At 37.9% G+C, this 23,955-nt stretch overlaps 1 protein-coding gene across 4 annotated transcripts in view; it reads left to right on the forward strand.

Annotated features, from left to right (window-relative positions):
- The window catches only part of STAT4 (signal transducer and activator of transcription 4), a 99,636-nt gene that overhangs the window by 38,140 nt on the left and 37,541 nt on the right, over positions 1-23,955 (forward strand). For all 4 annotated transcript variants that reach the window (XM_059168557.1, XM_059168556.1, XM_059168559.1 and 1 more), the window contains one exon: positions 22,998-23,096. In XM_059168557.1, the coding sequence (XP_059024540.1) occupies positions 22,998-23,096 (99 nt within the window). The remainder of the gene's footprint in view (positions 1-22,997; positions 23,097-23,955) is intronic.

A 23,955-nucleotide genomic window follows, 5' to 3' on the forward strand; every position in this document is an offset into this window, starting at 1 on the left:
AATGGAAAAAGATGTGTCATGCATGCAATTGTATTTTTCCACATAGTTTAGTAGACATGGAAAATTCAATTAAGAAAAATGGTTTTGTTAGTGAGTCTCTATCAAATTTTTAAGGGCAACTACCCCCTGTTTTAGAATTTTAGGGGAGTTTCCACCAGTGAATCGTGCTTGTTTTGGCTGTGACCTTTTGGCTGGTTGAAACCTGTCAGGTCTGACCACAGAATCATGGTCCCAGGGCACATGTTTTCTCCCTCTAACCTATTCATCACCCATATTTTGCTGATGCTGCCCAAAAGATTTCCTTTTTTTTAAGTGAGAAAAATTCATCTGCTTAGCTTTAAATAACTTGCACGCATGAATTTAAGTGAAACAAACCATAATTCACCTGCCCCTCGTCTTCTTCCCCCACTGCCTCCTGCTTTTCATTCCACAATGACTGACTTGTCCCAATTCCAAAATCAGTCCCTGCGCCTGTTTCTCAAAGTAACATGTGAGTGAAAAACATACATTTCCCAAAGGATATTCATCTAGAACAATACCATAACTACCATTACATTTATGGCTATGTGTTCTCCGTCTTCCCAAATAAGTTCCCTGAGGTCTGGTTGTGCCTCTTTAAGTTCAGCAATGAACAATCTCTTTATTTCATCCTTGGTATGGCTGCATAAGTTGAAGGATTACTTTTCAGGGAACATGGAAATGACCTCTTTTTGTAAAGTATGGTCATTAACAAAGAAACGTTCTACAGAAACTGGGGCTCTTCCGCCTATAGAAATTAGGGGGATTTCCCCACATAATAAACATTTGCTGGAAAACCAGAGCTGTCGTTGTGATTCTCTTCCTGAGACCATACAGTAGAACAGCAGGAAGGGATGGTAACACCTGGATTGAAACCTTGAAAAACAAAGAAATCATGTTTTGAACGCTTCCACTTAGCCTGGGTAAACTGAAGCCACACACAGTGACCTTGAGAAAAAATACCACATCAAGACCACAATGTGGAAAAAGAATTTAAAAGCAATAGCATAATGTTTACGTGCACATGTGTTCATGAGTCAGATTGCCCAGGTTGCCTCCTGGGGCTGGTTGACCAGCTAAGTCCCTCTTAGTCCCTCTGCTCCTTGCTGTCTTTATCTTCCCCATCAAATGGGAGAGCGAAGTGCTGTGCCCTCATCACTGGGCTGTTGGATAGCTAGAGGACAAAATGCCTGTAGAGCACGGTTCCCGGCATTCAGAAAGCCCTCAGTAAATATTCCTTCATATACGGCATCTAGACCCTAAGATAAGTGACATGTTTCTTTAAGATTGGGAGCAGGCAGGCACCTGCATGGCTCAGTTGGTTAAGCGACTGCCTTCGGCTCAGGTCATGATCCTGAAGTCCCAGGATCGAGTCCCAAGATTGAGTCTCATCGGGCTCCTTGCTCGGCAGGGAGTCTGCTTCTCCCGCTCACCTCTCTCCTCCCATGCTCTCTCTCTCTCTCTCTCTTTCAAATTAAAAAAAAAAAAAAAAAAGATTGGTAGCAGGCAGGAAAATTACAAAGAATAAGGATGATTTGATGGGTTTCAGCCCATAAACTGATTTCCAACATATATTGAGGCCAACACACCAGGTTTAGCCCTGGGGATAAGAGGATGACCATCACACCAAAGAGATCACAAGAACAAGAAGGTAAATCTCTGAAGCTTTTAAACATTTTTCATCTTAGTGACCTCCCTGGACACTACATTAAAAAAGCATATATTTTGTCCAATCGCAAGTTTCTACTGATGAGGTTAAATGTAGAGAAGTATTTGAATTCAGTAAATACACCAATCAGTATCAACTCCAGGATCGCTTGGCCGACACACACTGGGTATGTCCCCGAGCACTGACATGTCACCTTTTCAGACAGCAGCATCCTTGCGCAGTTCAGTTCTCTAGACCTTTCTCACTGGGAGGGTTCCAGGAGTGCCCCCACAGAAAAGTGAGAGTTTCCCACATACCATGCTGTGCTTCACGGGATCGGGCCTCATTCGAATGCGGAGCGAAGGTTCGCGCTGGCCTTGAAGGATGTGTGTGTGTGCTTTGCCTAAAATGATTTGTTGACTTGTGTGTACTTTTCTTCAGAAAGCTCCTTGAATTGGACACATTTTAATTTTTTTTCTAAGCAGCCAGTAAACCATGAAACTTAAACAGAATTAGGCATGTGTTTTGATTTGTCTTCTGCTCTGCCAAGTTGGAAGAGTTCCCAGTACCAAGTGATTTATTTGCCAGCAAAACCACAAAAGCACAAATGAGACCCCAGGGGTTATGAGTTCTTTTGTAATATCTGTGTTCTGATGGATGGCTAATTATTTTTGGCTTGAGACAGGTTGATAGCAAAACAAAAATTAAGAGAGCTAGCATTCTGACGCCATTTAATCCAGCTCCGAATGTTATCAATGATTCCATTGAGGCCACAGTGACCTGACTGAAATCCTCTCCCAGTAACAGAAAGCCGATCAATCGACCATCTTCCTCCTGCTCTTTCTCCCACGATTTTCACAGGAAACACCAATGATACACCCACAGACTCAGACCATCACAAGCCCCCCATGCTGATGCCAACACTACCCCTCTCCAGAAGTTAGCGGAGATTTATTGTCCATTCATGTCCACTAGCGGGGTTCATTAAATACTATATTTAGAAACAAGGAACAACCTAAATGTCTGTAAGAGGGAAATGGTTCCACAGATTTCGCCTGGGGAGATGATCTAGTAGTTTAACCTTATTTAACACCATGTTTTTGAAGACTATTTAATGACATGGAAAAATAATCCTGGTGTGTTATTTACTAAGTGAAAACTGTAGAATACACACTTACATCTCAATTTTACGTCATACTACACATATTTTTTAAATAATTTTAAAAATCTGGAAGGAAAAACAAAAATGTTAATGATGCTTATCTTTAGTGGGTAAAATTTGGGATGATTTTTATATCTCTATGTGTTTTATATATATTTTATTCATTGGATATGGTTATATTTCTAATCTGGAAGATGAAGAGTGCTATCTCAAGAAATCCAATGTATTCATAATCAACTGGAAGAAGGGAGCTGTACAAACTATACTTTTTTCTTTTAAAGAATATGTCAGCATGAATATGATGCATAATCTATGTGCCATCCACTCATAGCTTTGGCTTGGGTAGGAAAGTGTGATGGCTTTGGCTTTTATTTTGAAGTGAGAAGCACTGGACAGCTTTGATAGATGAGTGGCTTGACCCAACTTAGATTTTAACAAGATTACTCCGGTGGCCATGTTTAGCCAGGCCAACCAAGGATGGTCGTGGTAGACAAGGTAGTGAGAGGAGTGGGATTTCAGCTAGTTATACCTTACAGTGTTAGATCTTAGATTTTAAAAAGTATTTTCGCACAACTATTCTTTATTATGTGATGATTTAAATATGTCTTTTATATATATATTTCATAAATCAAGTCTGTTTTACCTTTCCTTTTCTGACACCTGCTCCCTACTAATAGTTGCTCTGTCTCTATGGAGAGTAACCAAGGTTTCAGACTATGAATTTCAAAGATTCATCAAGGCAAATAGATTGAAATTAAAAATTCAAAAGCATAATATGAAAAGAAGGAGATGGTACCTAAGATCAGATGTGTTTCTCAGGAGAGAAAAAGAGAAACTGGGGTAGAATTAAATTTGTGTTGGACACAGGAAAAGATAGAATTGATACCACATATAATAAATGGGCAACGTGGAAGGCATACTTGAAGCACACAGTGTAGGGAAGTGCAGGAAAATAGTATATGAAAATCAGAGGTGGAAGGCCCAACACACATATAATTAAAGAGACCAAAACAAATGGAACAAAAATAACAATCAAAAATATATTCTGGAGGCATCTGGCTGGCTCAGTCGGTAGGGCATGCAACTCTTGATCTCTTGATCTCAGGGCTATGACTTTAGAGGGACTATGGTTAGAGGGACCACTTAAAACAAAACAAAACTATATATATATATATATATATATATGGAATATAGTATATAAATATATATATATATGGGATATAGTGTGTGTGTATATAAATATGTGTGTGTGTGTGTGTGTGTGTGTGTGTGTGTGTGTGTATACACACATACATACATACAGAAGAATACTTTTCTGGGTTGCCAAAAAACAAAACAAAACATCTGGAGGTAGAGTTGGGAGATTTAATGAAGTTATGCTACATTCCCTATTCTGACATGGAATTTCAAAAGCTTTCCTTTTACTCCAGAACTAGAAATGAGGTCTCAATCACAATGTCATGCAGCTGTGGTGTCTTGTGATGAGTGCAAGTGAAACTGACAGAATTAGAGAAGGAGCCCCTGGGAATTGTGCATAACCTAGCCCATGCTCTCGATGATGCAGCACATAGGGAGAGAGCAGATCTGAAGGTGAACCCACCCACCAGGTGGCTACTGTGGAAACACAGTGGAGAACCACTATGTGCAAAAATAACTTCTGATAAAATCAAAGGTTATCACTAGAAGCATTCCAAACTATCTTGTCACCTTCCAAAAATAGTGGAGAAGGTGAAAGGAAAGAAGTGTGGATTGCATAGTGCAAGACAGGCAAAAGAAGTAGAAGTGCAGGTGGCAAAATAAAACGAAATCTATTAAATGCAGCAATGAATCCAACTGGGTTAAGCTCTCTTTAAAAACAAGATTTTCACTTCGAATCCAAACAGAAAATTCAGTAACATACTATTTACAAGCAACCCCTAAAATGAGGCTCCAGGAGAGTTAAAAGTAAAAGGCAAGGCAAAGATCTATCCAGCAAATGCAGACAAAAGGAAAGCACGGCCACTATGTATGATGTGATAATACCATTATAAAATAGAAATGAGGCCAAATAGCTGACATTTCTTTAGCATTAAGGACCTTATGACATCTAATTTAATCCTCACGATGGTTAGGAGGTTGTTAGGCAGTGTCAAATTCCAGTCCAAAAGCAGTCATCAGGACAAATACGATATGACTGTAAGAGACAATTTTAAATGAGCATCTACCATTCACAGATCAGTATGCAACAAAGCATTCTGAATCAACACGTGAAGCAGAAGATATAATAAACGCAAGATATGAGATAAGTCAGTAGTCATGGGACACTTTAAGACCATTTTTTCCACTTCTGACTTATCAAGTAGGCAAAAACAAGTGAACAAGATCTAAGTGCTATTATTATTTAATGAAGTCAGTTTAACGATATATCACAGCATTTTAATGGTGAAAATTGCAAATAATCTAAATGCCAACAGTGGAGAATTTATTAAAAGAATCAGATGAGAACTAAGATAACCATCTAACAGCTATTAAAATGATATTATAGATGGTTATTACACAGTTAAGATGCTAAAAAAATGATATTATAGATGTTTAATAACATTATTATCAATTAAATGGTAAAGCAGATACATAATGGGATGTGCTCTGAATTTTATTTTTTTAAAGTGTGTGTAAACGTATGTAAATGTACACACAGAGAAAATAAACTAAATGGGTACATCAAAATATTGACATCAATTATCTCTGGATGTTGTGATTATGGGTGATTGTATTTTCTCACTGGTTTTTCCCACTTGAAAATTTTCTTCAAAGGGTATTTTGCCTCTGCAATCAGAGAAAAACATAAATGACCTTTGCTTAATGATTGAGTGTGATCTTACAAACATCCCACATGATTTCCACAACCTCGGAGAGAAAGGGTACAGATTTTACAGGGGATGAAATCAAGGCTTAGAGAGGTAATGTAGCTTTTTTTTTTTTTTTTTTTAATGTCATAGTAAGTGGCTGGACTGGGGTAAAACCCTGACTTCTGACCTCAAATTCTGAGGACTTTCCAGGACATTCTTCTGGGTAAACCATGTCCCCACAAAGGCCTTGTACAAATGTGCTGGTTCAGCATGTCAAATGACTGAGATACTGAGGTAATAAAATAGAGAAACCTATACAGCTTAATAGGATCTTGCATCCAAGCTAATAGGAGAGAGTGGCTGTATTTAATTAGCTCTATGTGAGCAAGAAACTAAGGGAGTGAGATCCTATGTATTGGTGGAAGCCGAAAGTGGAAATAATCATGGAAGCCAGGTCAGCTTCACAGTCTTTGTCACCAAGGGACAAATTCACCTGGTTAGCATCTTTTCTAGAGGTGCCCTGATAGTAAAAGATACTCTAGACATAAAGATGTTAGTGTGGCTTGCGTTTTAGGCCAGTCTAAAGACCAATTTGAAGTGTCACCCTGGGTACCTGGAAGCCAAAAGTAGTATTCATTGGTATAGAACTGGGTCTGCGACCGGGCTTTCTGTTCACGGTTTAGTGATAGGTCATTTGTGTCACTTGCCATTACTTATTGACTACTAGCAATTTTTCAATTTCCCTTTCTCTCAGTCGCTGGATAGGTTGTATTGATACTTCTGCTGCAGTTCAAAATACATTGCAGATTTTTGTTCAATGTATACCTTACAGGGACACTTTGAGGGTTGCTTTGTACATGTCAACAATCTTCAGAGAATGGTTACATTTCTTCATATTGGAATGATTTTTCCACTTTTGCTTTAGGAGTTCTAATTTTCACCCAATATGTAAATTAATAAAAGTTTTTACTAATGGAATTTTTGTTGTGAGACTAGTTTTTACATTTTTTTCAACTGCTTAATACAAATCTTTGTAAATATTCAAACAATGAAAAGTCTGACACTAAAAATCCCCTGAAATTCCATCAAAATAAGAACCACAATGAACATTTTAGTCATTGCCTTCTCATACCTTTACCGAGTAATCACTCATATAATTTACCATAAATTAGGTATTAAATATATACTGCTTTTTTATTGTAAACTTTTTTCTTTTTTCCCCTTTCCTCCATCCATGCCATCACCTCCAAAGATACCATTGATAACCAATGGGTGTTCCTCCATACCTATCCCTGATTACTTAAATAAAACAGGAAAATGTACAATTTATCCCCATTTGTATCATGTGTATGTCTATGGAATTTTGTAAATGGGGAAGTCGAGATTTTGTCCTTTACAAAAATGAAGTTTTATTACTCATTTCTCTGCTTTCCAAAGTTTACCTAAAGAAATCTCTACATTTTAATGGTAACAAATTTTCCGTGGCATGGATGTGCCCCAGTTTATTGAGCCATTCCTGTTAGGTGGGCAAACACTTTACCTCCAGGTTTTCTCGATCATATACAGTGTTGTAACAAATAACCTTGTGCATGCATTCTTACAGGCTAATGCTCTTCTTTTTGTGGGCTAGATTCCTAGAAATGGGCTTGCTAGTGAAAGGCATAAGTATTTTAAATTGCAGGAGGTAGCGTCAGATTGCTTTCCAAATAGGTCGTAAAATTTACATTTCCATCAGTACAGTGTATGAGGCCCCTCTGCTCCATATCTCCATTAACAGTAGGTATTTCCCTTTTTTTTTTTTTCATTTTTGCCTACCTGATGGCTGAGAAATAATATATCTCTTTCTATCTTAAATTTGCTTCTCTCTGACTAGGGCTGGGCATTCTTTCTCACGTTTATTGGTTATTTGGATGTCTTTTCTGTCATTCTCCTATTTACTTTGTTCTCTTGGGCTTTCTCATCAATTTCAAAGGATTCTTGATATATTAGGAATAGACCCATGCTTATATGGTCAATTCATCTATGACAAAGGAGGCAAAAATATACAGTGGAGAAAAGACAGTATTTTCAACAAATGTTGGGAAAACTGTACAGCTGCATACAAAAGAATGAAACTGAACCGCTTTCTTACACAATACACAAAAATACAAAATGTATGAAAGACCTAAATGTGAGACCTGAAACCATAAAATTCTGAGAAGTAAACAGGCAGTAATTTCTTTGACATCAACTGTAAAAAAAATTTTTAGTTATGTCTCTTGAGGTGAGAGAAACAAAAGCAAAACTAAACTATTAGGACTACATCACAATAAAAAGCTTTTTTGCAGCAAAGGAAACCTTCAACATGACAATGTACTGAATAGAAGAAGATACTTGCAAATGATAAATCTGATACTGGGTTAGCAGCCAAAATATATAAAGGGCTTACAGAACTCAACACTGAAAAAACAAATAAATAAATCCAATTTGAAAACGGGCAGAGGACCCTAGTAGACATGTTTCCAAAGAAGCCATAGAGAAGGCCAACAGACGCATGAAAAGATGCTCAGCATCACTAGTTATTGGGGAAATGGAAATCAAAACCACAATGAGGTATTATCTCACACCTGTCAAGAATCAAGTGTTGGTGAGGATGTGGAGAAAAAGGAAACCTTGTGCGGTATTATGGGAATGTGATTTGGTGCAGCCACAATGAGAAACAGTGTGGAGGTTCTTCAAAAAATGAAAATGAGAAGTACAATACAATCCAGTAACTTCACTACAAAGAGAATGAGAACACTAATTCAAAAGGATGTATGAACCTCTGTGTACTACAGCGTTGGTCATAAATGCCAAGATATAGAAGCAACCGGAGTGTCCATCCATAGATGAACAGATAAAGAAGATGTGGTATGAATAGACAATGGAATATTATGCAGCCATTAAAAAAAGAATGAGGTCTTGTCACCTGCCACAACGTGGATGGACCTAGTGGGTTTAAGGCTAAGTGAAACAAGTCAGAGAAAGAAAGTTAAATACCACATGATTTCAGTCACATGTGAAATTTAAGAAACAAAACAAATAAACAAAGTAAAAAAAAAAGACAAAAAACCTCAGACTGTTAAATAGAGAATAAACTGGTGGTTGCCAAAGGTGTGTGTGTGGGTGGGATGGGGTGGAAGTAGATCCATACATACATACATACTCTTGTGATGAGTGCTGAAAAATGCATAGAATCATTGAAGCATTATACTGTACACTTGAAACTAATACAACATTATGCTAATTATACATCAATAAAAAATGTTTAGTATTTTTAAAAGTATCTTTCAGGGTAAATAGCTCTTTCATATGAGTTACTGATATTTTCCTCAGTCTATCATGTGTCTTTTGGTTTTATGATATCTTTTTCCATACAAAAAGTATTCAAATGTACTGAAAAACCCATAAGTATTCATGATTTAGAAATACAGTACACTTCCTAGTATATGGGAAGTCCTCCTCCTCCTCCCAACTTGGAGACAATTGATTGGAAGCACACACTGGTGTCGGACTGAATCCTGGCTCCAAGTTACTTCACATCTCTCAGTTAACCTATCTGTAAATTGGGATGATAATATTTATTACAAACAGTTGTCATGAGGATTAAATGAAGCAAAACAAAAAAACACTTAGAAAACTTCCTGACCTATTTTAAGCACTAAAAAATTAGCCTTTGCAGTTTCTCTTAACTGTTGTGCAACATTTCTTTCGTATGAACGTTATTGACTCTTCCCTTCAACCCAAACCCTCTGAAAGTGACTCTTGCGAGTCTAACTTCAATTGCATTAAATGTATTTTGGGACATCTAACATTTTGGGACAATTAACATTTTTAAGATACTGTGTATCACATCCTGGAATTCTTGTATGTTTATCCTATGTTATGTTTTTAATTTATGCACTCTTAGATCTCATTGATCTTTTTTCATTTTTATTTTTTAAAGATTTTAGTTACTCGAGAAAATGCATACACAAGCAGGGGGAACAGCCAGCAGAGGGAGAGGGAGAAGCAGGCTCCCTGCTGAGCAAGGAGCCCGACCTGGTCTTGATTCCAGGACCCTGGGATCATGACCTGAGTCAAAGGCAGACATTTAACTGACTGAGCTATCCAGGCACCCCTTAGATCTCATTTAAAATCTTCAATATGATGCTAGTTTATTTCAGATGACTTGAACATTTCTTGTTAAATTTATTCCTAAGTTTTAAAAATTATTTTTCTTATTAGTCTGATTGTAACATTTCCCCCATTTCCAGTTCTAGAGGGCTATTGCCAGTGTAGGAAAAAAACATGGCAGCTTGTTTATTCATTCTAGAATATTTTGACAGTCTCTTGTTTCTGCTGTACATACAGTTATGTCATCAGCACAGAGATGTTGTGTTTACCTTCTTTACCAAGATTGACATTCAATGTTCCATTTTCCTGTCTTTATAGTCTTGTCTTAATACTCTGTAATTGTGACAATGATGTATCCTTGTTATCACAAGAGAAGAAGTGGCAGGGTGACCGAAGGATCTCACCAGACATTAGCCCAGGACACTGATTCCTTTACCATCAATAAAAGATGTGTCTTACCATACAGAAAGCAGGAGATTCAGCTTGGGTATGAACTCATGGAAAATCCTCACGGTTCACATCTCTCCAGGGCAGCCTCACTACCAATGATACTGGCCAGCCAGGGTGGGGATCCCATCAGACCTTTGAGAAGCAAATTTGCCATCTCCTGAAGTATTTCATACCTGCTGTCCTCTTCCAAGTACTCTCAAGACTCTGGTTTCATCTTCCTGGCTACTGGGGACACATGACTAATAAACTCAGTTAGGAGTTTAATTTATTCACCGCATCATTTGATCATTCAACATACGTTTACAAAGTTCCTGGAAAGGGACACCTCTTTCAGGATTAGTCTTGAAGAAGACCAAGCCCTACTTTTGAAAGATAGGGAGTCTAGATGGGGAATCAGATACAGAACTAAATAACGGAACCGCCTTGTGAGAGGCTTTACAATACAAGTAGATGTCAAGATGTGTGCAGGGTCTGGAATTTTATCCTCCTTTCAAGCTAACAAGTGAGCTTGTTGTTTTCATAGGTGCTAAAAAAAAGACATGTCTCTGGACCAGAGACAGCAACTTGATTATTGACAGCCAAAGCAGGGCTCTGAGCTTCACGCTCATTTGCGTCGGTTCCCCCACCTGCCCTGAGTCCTGGGGTGAAGCTCTGGGCCCATCATGGTTGTCTGCACACTCAGTGGATTGTATTACAGGAGAACACCCAACTTGAGGAATTCTCTGTTTTTATAGGTAGGCAAAGCAAGCCCACTCTTTGCCTGGGGAGAGACTTGACTTCGTCTAAGGTTGCTTGCTGGAAATACAACCCTGAAAGATGAGTAAAGGATGGCCAGGGTCTTGCCATCTTGCCATTTCCAGCAAGATCATACAGGGACACCCAGGGTCCATGTAGCATAACTGCCAGAGGTATTAAGACCACTGTTGTCTCAGGAAGCGATTTAATAATTTTCTAATCAAATATATGCTCCCTTTCTATTGGTTTGTTTACTTTTCCCCTGTGGCTAGCTACCCTGAGGTTTCAATAAAGCATGGTTAGTCCTTGAAGAGATTTATCATTGAAGCTATTATAATTTCCAGGGAAAATAAAATTAAATGCAGCTGTGGCTTAAGGGGTTTGGTTAAATAAAGAAGGAATGCATTTTTTGAAAGGCAGTAATGATTTGGCGAGGTCATCGTTTATAGAATAAATACACCTAGATTTGAAGGGTTTCTTCTACCTAACTTCCCAGTTCTATGACTTTCCGCAAATGGCATAACCCTTGGGCTTCCTATGTACCTTTCAGGTTATTGTCAGCATTAAAAACAAAGCTTATGAAGTCCCCTGCATATAATGGGTATTCAGTAAATGGCAGGTTCTATTACTGTTATGTTCAAACATATAAATGGTAAGTAGAGTTTGTTAACATCTATCTTGTGTTCTTCCTGTCATTTTGAGTTAAGCAATTCATTTATCTCTTAATTACAAGGCTGTGAATTCCCGAGGAGCACTGAATTTTAGTCATCATAATTATCTAAGCACCTAACTCTTTTTTTCCTCCTTTCAAAGTTTCAAAGCCAACAATGTTTTAAAAAACCTTTCCATATGATAATTGACTCTCTCTGCTTGACTGATTTCACTCAGCATAATCTCTTCCAGTCCCATCCATGTTGCTACAAAAGTTGGGTATTCATCCTTTCTTATGGAGGCATAATACTCCATAGTATGGTATGGTCCATAGTATGGACCACATCTTCTTTATCCATTCGTCCGTTGAAGGGCATCTTGGTTCTTTCCACAGTTTGGTGACTGTGGCCATTGCTGCTATAAACATTGGGGTACAGATGGCCCTTCTTTTCACATCTGTATCTTTGGGGTAAATGCCCAGGAGTGCAATTGCAGGGTCATAGGGAAGTTCTATTTTTAATTTCTTGAGGAATCTCCACACTGTTCTCCAAAGAGGCTGCACCAACTTGCATTCCCACCAACAATGGAAGAGGGTTCCCCTTTCTCCACATCCTCTCCAACACATGTTGTTTCCTGTTTTGTTAATTTTGGCCATTCTAACTGGTGTAAGGTGATATCTCAATGTGGTTTTAATTTGAATCTCCCTGATGGCTAGTGATGATGAACATTTTTTCATGTGTCTGATAGCCATTTGTATGTCTTCATTGGAGCATAACAAATAGCATGGAGGACAAGGGGAGATGGAGAGGAGAAGGGAGTTGGGGGAAATTGGAAGGGGAGGTGAACCATGAGAGACTATGGACTCTAAAAAACAATCTGAGGGGTTTGAATTGGTGGGTGAGTGGGAGGTTGGGGTACCAGGTGGTGGGTATTATAGAGGGCACGGATTGCATGGAGCACTGGGTGTGGTGAAAAAATAATGAATACTGTTATACCGAAAATAAATTAAAAATAAATTAAAAATAATAATAATAATAAATCCTCCAAGGTAAAAAAAAAAATAAAAAAATAAAAAACCTTTCATAGTCAAGCAAAGAGAAAGATCTGATATGAAGATGTATGTGTAATTTATCACTTCTTGTTTAGTTTTAATCATAAAAGTAACACATGCTCAAAATTTTCAAAAATTCTAATAATGCCAAAGAATTGAGGTAAAAGTGAAAATTCCCATTCCCCCCAATTCCATTTCTCTGAGGATAATAATTAGAGCTTGATGTGTTCCTCCAGGTTTTTCCTATGCATGCAGAGTGTAGTGTTAATTATTTCCAGAGATCGTATGAATCATGCTCAGGTGAAAGCACTATAGTATTATTTCTATTCACTAGCTTGTGGGTTTTCTTTTTTTTTTTTTATTCAAAGCAGCTTTTAGTGTACTTATGTTCATGCACAAGTTAGTCCTAAAGAAATGACAAGAAAGTCCCTACTCTTTAACGTTCTGAAAGCCCCAAATACATAGTCTTCCTTTTTCTGGAGTTTTTTTATTCATGTAAATAAATATATTTTCTCAAGCATAACGCAGTCCTCATTATCTTTATAATCAGAATTTTCGTTCATTTCCGTGAAACTAATAGAAAGATTTTTCTTGTAATTTATTTGACAGAGAGATCACAAGTAGGCAGAGAGGCAGGCAGAGAGAGAGGAGGAAGCAGGCTCCCTGCCGAGCATGGAGCCCCATGCGGGGCTCGATTCCAGGACCCCAGGATCACGACCCTAGCCGAAGGCAGAGGCTTTAACCCACTGAGCCACCCAGGTGCCCCCCAATAAAAAGATTTTTATCTTCTATTTGACTTTCCTTTTGTGAGCTTTAAACTTTCCTAATACCTCCAAGAGCAACAAAGAAAACTTATGTTTATAGAGTGCTTTACAAGTTACAAAGCTCTTCCTCAAACATGTGCCTTGCTCTTCTGGTGACTCTGTGATGAGGGTTAAGCATTATCATCCCAACTGACTAATAGGACAATTAAAGTGACGAAGGTTAAAAAGTGACTAACCACAGGTCACACAGCTAGTACAACCACAAACCCATGTCCCTCAGTTTATTAGGGAGCTCTCTGATTCCTTCGCAGAGCAATTGTCCAGAATGAGTTGAGCCTTTACAGACATAGAACATGGTTCAAGAAATATACTCAGAATTTATAGAGGACATTCTTGATTCCTTTAAGTGTTTTCTTTTCATTGAAAAAATAAGCTAAGACAAGCTATAGATACCTGCAGCTAATTTTTAGCTACTTTTTTAAAAGATGGATGTATAATTATCAGCATAAATAGAAAAAAGGCATTGATCATTTCTATCCATGGAGACTGTATACCTCACTACTCTTTTATCAAGAAAATCGTTGTGGTGATGAGTGGATTCAAAACTAACTGAACAGGAAAGGCAGGCAACTCTATTCATTTGAATTTTTTCATTCCTGGTAAGAGAAATAGCATAAGGATATGTGAGAACTGTGACTTCAATAAGATGATTAAAAAACAGGCTTTTTTTTTTTTTTTTTAGAGTGGTCTTAAGTTTACCAAAAAACTGAGTGGAATGAGTAAGAGTTCCCACCGACTCCCTTAGTCTCCCTCACCTCTGCCAGAGAGTTTCCCTGTCATTAGTATCTGGCATTCAGAGTGGTGCGTTTGTTACGGCTGATGACTCAATAATACCTTATCATTAAAGTCTATAGAGTACGTTAGGGTTCACTCTTTGTATTACACCGTTCTGTGGGTCTTACCTGCAGAGTCCTATATCCACCATTATAGTCTCCTTTAGAAAAGTTTTTCTGCCCTAAAATCCCCTGTGTCCCTTCTTCCCTCCCTGCCCCCCAACTCTTGGCAACCTCTGATCCTTTTTCTATCTCCACAGTTTTTCCATAGAGTTCATAGCCTTTTAATGTTGGCTTATTTCATTTAGCAATGGTTTTAAGTTTCTTCTTTGTGTAGCTTGATAGCTCATTTCATTTTATCACTAAATAATATTCTATCATATAGATGGATCAGTTTCTTTATCCATTCACCTATTGAAGGATATTTTGGTTGCTTCTAAGTTTTGGTGGTTATGAATAAAGTGGCCGTAAACTTTGTGTGCCAGTTTCGGTGTGAACATAAGTTTCTAATTCATCTGGGTAAATACCTAGGAGCGTGATTGCTGGATTAGATGGTAGGAGCATGTTTAACTTTGTAAGAAGCTGTCAAACTATCTTCCAAAGTGGCTACACAACGTGAAAGTTCCTGCTACGCCAGTTCCTCATCTTTATTTGGTATAATGTGTTTTGGATTTAATCTTTCCAACAGATGTGCAGTGGTATCTCACAGTGGTTTTCATTATCAGGAAAATCATTATTTTTAAAATCTGTTAGACTCATCTTCCTACATCTAAATTAGCCTTAAGACAACTAAATCAGCTCATGTTCAAATTAGTGGGGGGGGGGGTTTCCACCATAAACATATATATTCTTACGATTCAGTGAGGAAATACTAGGTAGAAGCCATGAAGAAAAACCATGTGCTCAGAATAAAGGGAAGGAAATAGTAAAAGGTTGGAGCTGAGAACAGATTGTCAAGTAGAAATTGGCCAGTGTGTTTGGCACTGGTATGGGGCCAGGAAAAAAATGATTTAACAGCAGTATTGGGGATGATAAAAGGGAAGAGAGCTAATTGGCAACCAAAAGTGTGTAGTAGATTGCAGATTGCCAATAAGAATATGAACGAAAACATTTGACTCCGTGATTGGAGACAACTGCTTCATAACCGAGAGATACCATAGAAGAAGAAATGTCAACATTTGAGCATAGTGTAGTTGTAGGTAGTTAAAACCAATGAGAAGTCAAGATTTCTCTCACTGATGTTGGGAGTAGAGCTGATATAGCAGAGGCAGGCAGTGCCCTGCCCATATCCCCCTGGGCTTCATCATTTTAGTTCAATGTGGTGGAGTGTCAACATTTACATTTCTTTTGCTAATGGGAGTAATGAAGACAAGAATTGGAGTAGAAATACCTTATTTCCTTGGGGTGCCTGCATGGCTTGGATGGTTAAGCGTCTGCCTTCGGCTCAGGTCCTGATCTCAAGGTCCTGATCACAAGGTCCTGGGATCAAGCCCCGTGTCCAGCTCTCAGCTCACTGGAGAGTCTATGTCTCCCTTTTGTGCTTTCTCCCTCTCTCTATCTCTTTTCTCTCTCTCTCTATCTCTCAAGTGAATGCATAAAATCTTTAAAAAGTAATAATAAAGCAACCTATTTCCCAAAACCCTTATGTAGATAGGTCTGTCACATGTTTTTTACTGGCTCCCAGCCCATCTTAGCCACTGACTTGATAAACCCCCTTTTCCAGATGCCTCTTTTTCTTTGTCTCAGTTACCCTCCCTTCCATAACTGTGTTTTTGCACTGGAATTCCTATTTCAGGATCAGCTTTTGGAGGAACCCAAGCTCAGGCAGTTGTTGGTTACATGTTTCTTTAGAATCCCACTGATTACTACTGTCTCTCTCATTCAAACCTACCCCGAATCTTCTCCTTGTATCTGTGCAGGGACCTATTGCTCTCATCCTGAAGTTGCCAAGTCACTGCAGCCAGGAAACAACATCCGATCATTCTTGCACAATGCAGAAGAAATTAATTAAATATAGTGTTAATGCTTCCTCATGTGTTTGCATTTTAAAGGGGATCCTTGGAGAAAGAACCAGAGGAGTGAGAGTCTAGTTGGGAATTCTGATTCTGTGCCACCTGAATGAAGGAGGTTCTTTTGAGCAAGACTTCTCATATCCTTTACCTCTGATTCTGGTACTCCTTGGACCATTTGGGAGAAGAAAAGCAGATGAACTTGTCCCTCTTTAGTGATGAGTCAAAATTAGAAATTAGATGGAAGGGTACAAGAAGAGGAGTTTGAAGGAAAGCCAAAAAATTCAGCATAAAGCAGCAGCAAGAACAAAACAGCATATTTATTAATTCTAAGACACCTTTTTGTCAGCATTTTAATCTCTGAAATGAAATTGCATCATATAATCAATAGCATCTCTTACTTATTGTGGCAAACACAATGTCGTTGTCAATGCCTGTGATGTGAAATTGGGTCACAGCTCTTCGTGTTGTTGTCTCTTCAGTTGAGTGATGTGCACTGTTGGCGTAGCATATGTTGAGTTTAATTGCTGTTTAAAGTGTCGTCAGTATAATAGTGCTTTAGGATTGAAACAAACAGCTATCATGTATGCAGAATGGGGTAGGAACAGATCAGCAGGGTATAAATTTGATATTTGTTAAGCAAATTATTTGTCACTGGATAGATGATCCTAAATTCCATATTTTCATGGAAAATAACAGTAAAGTGCTTTATAGGATGTAAGAAAGGAAGAAAGATGCACATGGGTAGAAGTTGTGTAATATTTTATTAGTGAGATTCATGCAAAAGAATTGCCTATCATACACAAAGCAACAGTGGCAAGAGAAATTGCCCAATTCCTCACAATAGGTGAACGAAATCTCAGTGCGGCAGGAAGCTAGAGTAAATGAATCATGCATTGCAAGGAATTATCTTGAAGATGTATGATATCCATTTATCAGAAATTTCCTGCTGATTTGGAACAGAATGCACTTAACATCCAGCATGATGCCATTGCAGACAAAGTTCAATATGTGTTCAATCAAATAAGCAATGCCTGAGATGGGAATTTGCTTTCTTTGAGGAGACTTAGAATTACACTGTCAATGCAAACAGATCTTTAAAGGGATCAAGAGTATGAGTTTGATTTATGATAAGCGCTGTGTCACTGAAATCTTATACCTGCCAATTGCTGAAGTTACTGCCGTATTTAATTTAATTTAAGCAATGTCCAAGAAGAAGAACTTTTTCAAGGATATTATTGGGAGTGGACCAAAAGGGTATGGATAATGGTTGATTGGATAGAAGACTGGTTAGAAGGCTTCTGGAAGAGACATCTAGAACCTACCATATTTTCTAGTCCTCAGTGACTAGAAAATGGACATGTCTCTGAGCCGTTAAATAATAATTTCTTCTAAATGCATAGTGATATGGTGGTTAATCATGATGACATGACTAGGCCAGTACAGTCCCTCCCTGTTTCTGTCAGCAAACCATTTGAGGACCACTTGCAGAAGGAGTGTGAGTCCTGGTTCTTGCCTGAGAATTTTCTATTAAGAACTTCTGGTAAGATCAAGAAAGCGACAGTGTCAAAACTTACAGGATGGAGACAGTAGATCTGCACACTTAAAAGAAATACCAGCTCATCAACATTCTTGATGTCCCAGAAGACATTATTTTATGGAAAAATATGAATTCCAATGAAGTTTCAGAAAATTTGAATTCTAAGTATGTGCAGGAGTTTCAGGAATACATTAACCAATTTACTTCACAGGTATTTACCCTTTTTATATATGCATAGTACTGCTATGTGATTTTAAATATTTATATCTCTGTAGAAATAAATCCCACCCTTTCAGTAAGTATAAGATAAAAATTCCAAGTGATAAAAGGCATTATGTCATAGTTTATATTTTTGCTTCAAAGCTAAGAGAATCATTAAAGTTCAGTTCATGGAAATGGAAGGTTTGACTCACTAGCAATATATAAGTCTGTGTGTGACAGCACCACAAGGAGAAAAATCCACAGAATAGATTTCAATATATCTCTTTCAATAACTTATAAAATTAATCAGGAAAAAAATCCACAAGGATGCATAAATTTGAACAAAACAATGAGCAAACGGGTTAATGAGCCTGTATAAGACATTTGCACCGAACAGAGTTTGCGTTCTCCACGAGCTTTTGAAAGGTCCGGAACCTGGGCCACAGAGCAAGTCTCAGTGGTTGAAGTTACTCAGAACATCTATTCTGATGAGAATGTTTAAATCTGTTAAAAAAAAATTGGTTGGGGGGGTGGTCTGGGTGGCTCAGTCGGCAGCACCTGATTCTGGTATTGGCTCAGGTCATGGTCTCAGGGTCGTTAAGATGGAGCCCTACATCAGGCTCCGTGCTGGGCGTGGAGCCTGCTTAAGATTCTCTCTCTCCCTCTCTCTCTGCTCGTAATGCCCCACTCAAGCACTCACTCTCTCTCTCTCTCTTTCTTGCTAAAATAAAATAAATAAATATAATCCTTTTTAAAAAAATGCTTAAAAAAACAGAGAAGTAGAAAACCCCTATGTTTGGAAATTAACCAATGCATTTCTAAATAAGACTTAGGATGAATTTAAAACTCTGATGGCTGGGGCGCCTGGGTGGCTCAGTGGGTTAAGCCGCTGCCTTCGGCTCAGGTCATGATCTCAGGGTCCTGGGATCGAGTCCCGCATCGGGCTCTCTGCTCAGCAGGGAGCCTGCTTCCCTCTCTCTCTCTCTGCCTGCCTCTCCATCTACTTGTGATTTCTCTCTGTCAAATAAATAAATAAAATCTTTAAAAAAAAATAAAAAATAAATAAAACTCTGATGGAAGCTAGATGTTAGATAAGGGAGAAAATGTTACCGATATGCACACAAGATATGATTTGTGTATGTAGAAAATTCAAGAGAGTCTACAGATAAATTGTTAGAATTGTTAAGAGATATTAAAAACACATTAGAGTCAATAAGAGTTTAGCAAATTTTCTAGTTTCAAAATCAATATATGGGTGTCAAATATATTTCCACATGCCAGCAAAAACAATTAAGAAAGAAAGACACTATTTATTCTGTTGTCAAAATACCAATTATATGGAAATAAACCTAACAAAAAATGTGTAAAATCCCCATAGATAATTATAATGCTTAATAGAGAGACATTAGAGAAGACCCCAATAAATGGATTAGAATGCAATTATAAAGATGCCAAGTCCCCCAAACGTATCTAAAGATAGAGTGCCATTCAGATTCTCAGTGTGGTTATATACGTGTGCAGGCTGACAAGCTTGTCTTCAAGTTTATATGGAAATGCAAAGAAATTTATTCTAGATGACATCAAAATTTATTATAAAGGTCTAGTAATTAAAATAAGCTGTTGACACAACAGAGGTAGAATTCTAAGATGGAATGGAGTCCAGAAGCAAAACCATCCATGTGTGGACCTCGACTTATCAAAGAAGTGGCCCAACAGAGCCTGGCGAAAAAACAGAATGTTCAATAAATATCGTCAGAGCTGTGTATCCATACAGAAAATGTGAAAAGGACCCACTCATTATTCTCAAGCTCCAAGTGAGGTACAGCGAAAGGCATCACTATAAAGACTTAGCAGGAAAAAAAACACAACCTCTATGACTGCAGGTTAGGGAAGGATTTTGTAAGCCATAAAAAGCACTAACCATAAAGGGAAGAACTAATAAATTTGACTTCACTAAAATAGAAACTTCTACTCATTGCCATTTGGGAAAAGACAAGCAACAGGGCAGAAGATATAAGCACTACACATGCATGAGACAAGACAGACACACAACAGAAAATGTACAGTTTTCCTCTCTCGGGTGTTCTCGCCTCCTACCAACTCAAACTCAGGGGAGTTTTGTTTTGTTTTGTTTTGTTTAGGTTTGGTTTTGGTTTTGGCAGCTTTTTTTTTTTTTTTTTTTTGAGGTTCATATACATGGTAACAGAAAGGTGAACATGAGTACACCTTTGATATTTACGAAAATAAAAAGCACTAATTTGGTTTTGAATATAAGGATCAATTTTCTGTAAGCAGTTTTTGTCTCATACATTTAAGGGAGGAACTAAGTTAGGAAAAATGTGCAAAAAAAGTAAAAAGATAGCCTAGATGAACACGATGGTGCTCTGTGCTCTGGACAAGGCAGAAAAATGAATAGTTTAACCTTCTAAGATGTGAGGGGAAGCTGAATCTGAAAGGGAAGGTAAACAGTGCAAGTAGAAAAGGAAAAGCAAAATGTGCACAACAGAGCTGAGAACTATAGAAAGATGGTATCTGAATGATCATGGAAAAGCTCCTACGATGGTGAGAAAAACAAGGACAAGGAATGGTGATTCTGGGGTCTTAGAGGAACTCCAGATCTTGGACGGGAGGGAAGAGGAGTTTTCAAATTTACTCAAGGAACAGAGCCTCCAAAGGAGCCCCAGAAGAAACTTTATTTTTAACAATGGAATATTTACAAAATAAGGGCAAAATGAGAAGTCTTCGTTTTTCTTGGGAAGTTGAATAGAAGGTATATGGAAAACATCAGTAGATAGGAAAATTAACAACAGGAACAAATTCTTCTAACTAGAGAGAATCTGAAATTGTCAGCATGCAGAAATGGGAAATTTGGTATCTCTGCTTAATAAAAAGGATCATTTTAATTTCTATACCTTATGAGCTTCTGTCAATTCATTTTTATTTTTTGGAGCTTTCAGATTCAAGAGGGAAAGTAGAGTTTTGAAGGCTGTAGAATATGGAAGAGCGGGAACTCAGAAGCTTGGTGTTGATACCCTCATTTTATGAATAGAAGTCATAAGTAATGTGCATCATCGAATAAAATTGTGGCAGCAGTGAACATCATAAAAATGTTTACAACCTCATTTCTTCCCTTGAAAGGCCTTTTACTTTGTCAATCTGTATATATTCCTCCTTTCTTTTTTTAAAAAATTTTTTCAATTTATTTATTTTCAGAAAAACAGTATTCATTATTTTTTCACCACACCCAGTGCTCCATGCAATCCGTGTCCTCTATAATACCCACCACCTGGTACCCCGACCTCCCACCCCCCGCCCCTTCAAAACCCTCAGATTGTTTTTCAGAGTCCATAGTCTCTCATGGTTCACCTCCCCTTCCAATTTCCCTCAACTCCCTTCTCCTCTCTAACACCCCTTGTCCTCCATGATATTTGTTATGTTCCACAAATAAGTGAAACCGTATGATAATTGACTCTCTCTGCTTGACTTATTTCACTCAGCATAATCTCTTCCAGTCCCGTCCATGTTGCTACAAAAGTTGGGTATTCGTCCTTTCTGATGGAGGCATCATACTCCATAGTGTATATGGACCACATCTTCCTTATCCATTCGTCCCTTGAAGGGCATCTTGGTTCTTTCTACAGTTGGGCGACCATGGCCATTGCTGCTATAAACATTGGGGGTACAGATGGCCCTTCTTTTCACTACATCTGTATCTTTGGGGTAAATACCCAGGAGTGCAATTGCAGGGTCATAAGGAAGTTCTATTTTTAATTTCTTGAGGAATCTCCACACTGTTCTCCAAAGAGGCTGCACCAACTTGCATTCCCACCAACAGTGGAAGAGGGTTCCCCTTTCTCCACATCCTCTCCAACACATGTTGTTTCCTGTTTTGTTAATTTTGGCCATTCTAACTGGTGTAAGGTGATATCTCAATGTGGTTTTAATTTGAATCTCCCTGAGGGCTAATGATGATGAACATTTTTTCATGTGTCTGATAGCCATTTGTATGTCTTGATTGTCTTGATATTCCTCCTTTTGATTCATTGTTAATTTTCCGCTTTATGGGTCGTTATTTCATTGTTTCTCTTACTGACCCGTTTGACCATTTTGTAGATTATTAGCATGTCTTTCAGAGAGGAGAGGACAGGAGAGGGGAGGGAAAATAAATAAATGTGTTTGTCTACACTTACTAAGCTTCCTATTTACCCCGGCTTGGAAAAGCTCAATTAACAAAGACATTTAACACTACTGACTAAAAGGATGGTGGTGTTGGGATTAGCCCTATAACCCAAAACAACTGAAACACCTACAGGGTCTTGGCAGTTGAGGTAAATTAGTGCCTGGGGTTCTCAGTGCTGGACACAATGGCAGCTGTGGGCAGTACCTGCTCCTCCTGAAGGGATTACAATATGTGACTTACACAGCACATCTAGCGCCTGAATTAAACCCGCAGGCTGCCAGTTTCCAAAGTCTGCACCATTTGCATGGGTAATAAATGTATATGCTTAGATCTGAGAAAAATATTGTTGCTGAAATGTGTGTAGCCTCACTCTAGTAAATTCGTAGAGTTATAATCTAGTTAACATAAACAACACCAAACAGGGACCAAAAGAATGCTTTAAGTATACCATCAAGTACAGAGTTAGCAAGTGAACAGCTGGGACCACCCTGGTTCCTAATAATTTACAAAGAAGTAACTCTTTTACCTAAAACCTATCCTAAGCCTAAAATAAATGGATCCTCCCGAGTGTGTGTTCAGGGCCTTTTCTACAGAGGTGTTCAAGAATTATTTTTAATTTACTCCGCATGAGTTTCACAATCTAGGTTTCTGTGGCTTTAGAAGACACTGTTGAAACAAATCCCAAATAATTTCATATGTTTTTTGAGGGATTATTTTTTCTTTATGAGTAGTGATGTTTTCATATGATGTTTATATTTAAGCTTTTATGTTTGTTTTTCTGACTTTTTTCTAGGGAAAATTTCATGGCAATCCAATGCATGTAGCTGTGGTTATTTCAAACTGTTTAAGGGAAGAGAGAAGAATATTGGCTGCAGCCAATATGCCCGTTCAGGTAATATTTTCTGAACTTGTGGTCTTGTTATCTCCCTGAACTCAATTTTTCTGAAACAGAAATTCTTATCTTCTTCCCAGCCGTTACCTATGTTAATGGTGCCACTATCCTCCAATACACTTGGAATCAAGGTCTTTGAGTAATTCCTTTTCTCTGCCTCCATACTGAGCTAATTACCAAGGCTTTCTGGAGTTTGTTTCTGGAATCCTATCTATAAATTCTTTTCTGTTTCTATTGGTTCCACTCTGGTCCATGGTCTTACAGTACCAGTTGAGGGATGAAGTTCACTGCCTCCTGGCTGAAGTCCCAGCTCCATGTGGACTTTGCTTCCTTCAGCAGGATTATCCTCAGGGGTCGATCTTTGTCAAAACCTTCTATGGCTCTGGACTTCTACTCCCCACCACCCGGAAACTATACACATAAAATTTTATCTGATGAAAATTCCATAAATACTTGCTTGTTGTTTGTTTCAATGTACTTTGCCCTGCCCTATTTTAGATTATATTTTGTCATACTATCCTCAATGAATTCAGAGCTTCCATCAAAGAAAGACTAACAGAGGGAATCAATTAAGTCTTTGGGAATACTTTTTCAGTTAGTCCTTATAAAAAGGAAGAGTATGTAAGTAATCAATTTCTAGATGATGTTCTCCATAACTTAGTAAATCATATACTATATGTATATCAATACTGTATTTATTTTTAAAGGTCCCAGGAAAATATCTTTTTTTGAGCTGTTAAAATTTTTAGACTTAGCTATTTTCACATTATGGCTGTTTTTGGAGAAATACAGAATTTTAATAATTCACTCTTCTTATTTTTTACATAAAGGATAATATTTTTAATTTAAAATATATAAA

Source organism: Mustela lutreola, chromosome 3 (genome assembly GCF_030435805.1).
Source record: "Mustela lutreola isolate mMusLut2 chromosome 3, mMusLut2.pri, whole genome shotgun sequence".
Taxonomy (NCBI): Eukaryota; Metazoa; Chordata; class Mammalia; order Carnivora; family Mustelidae; genus Mustela; species Mustela lutreola.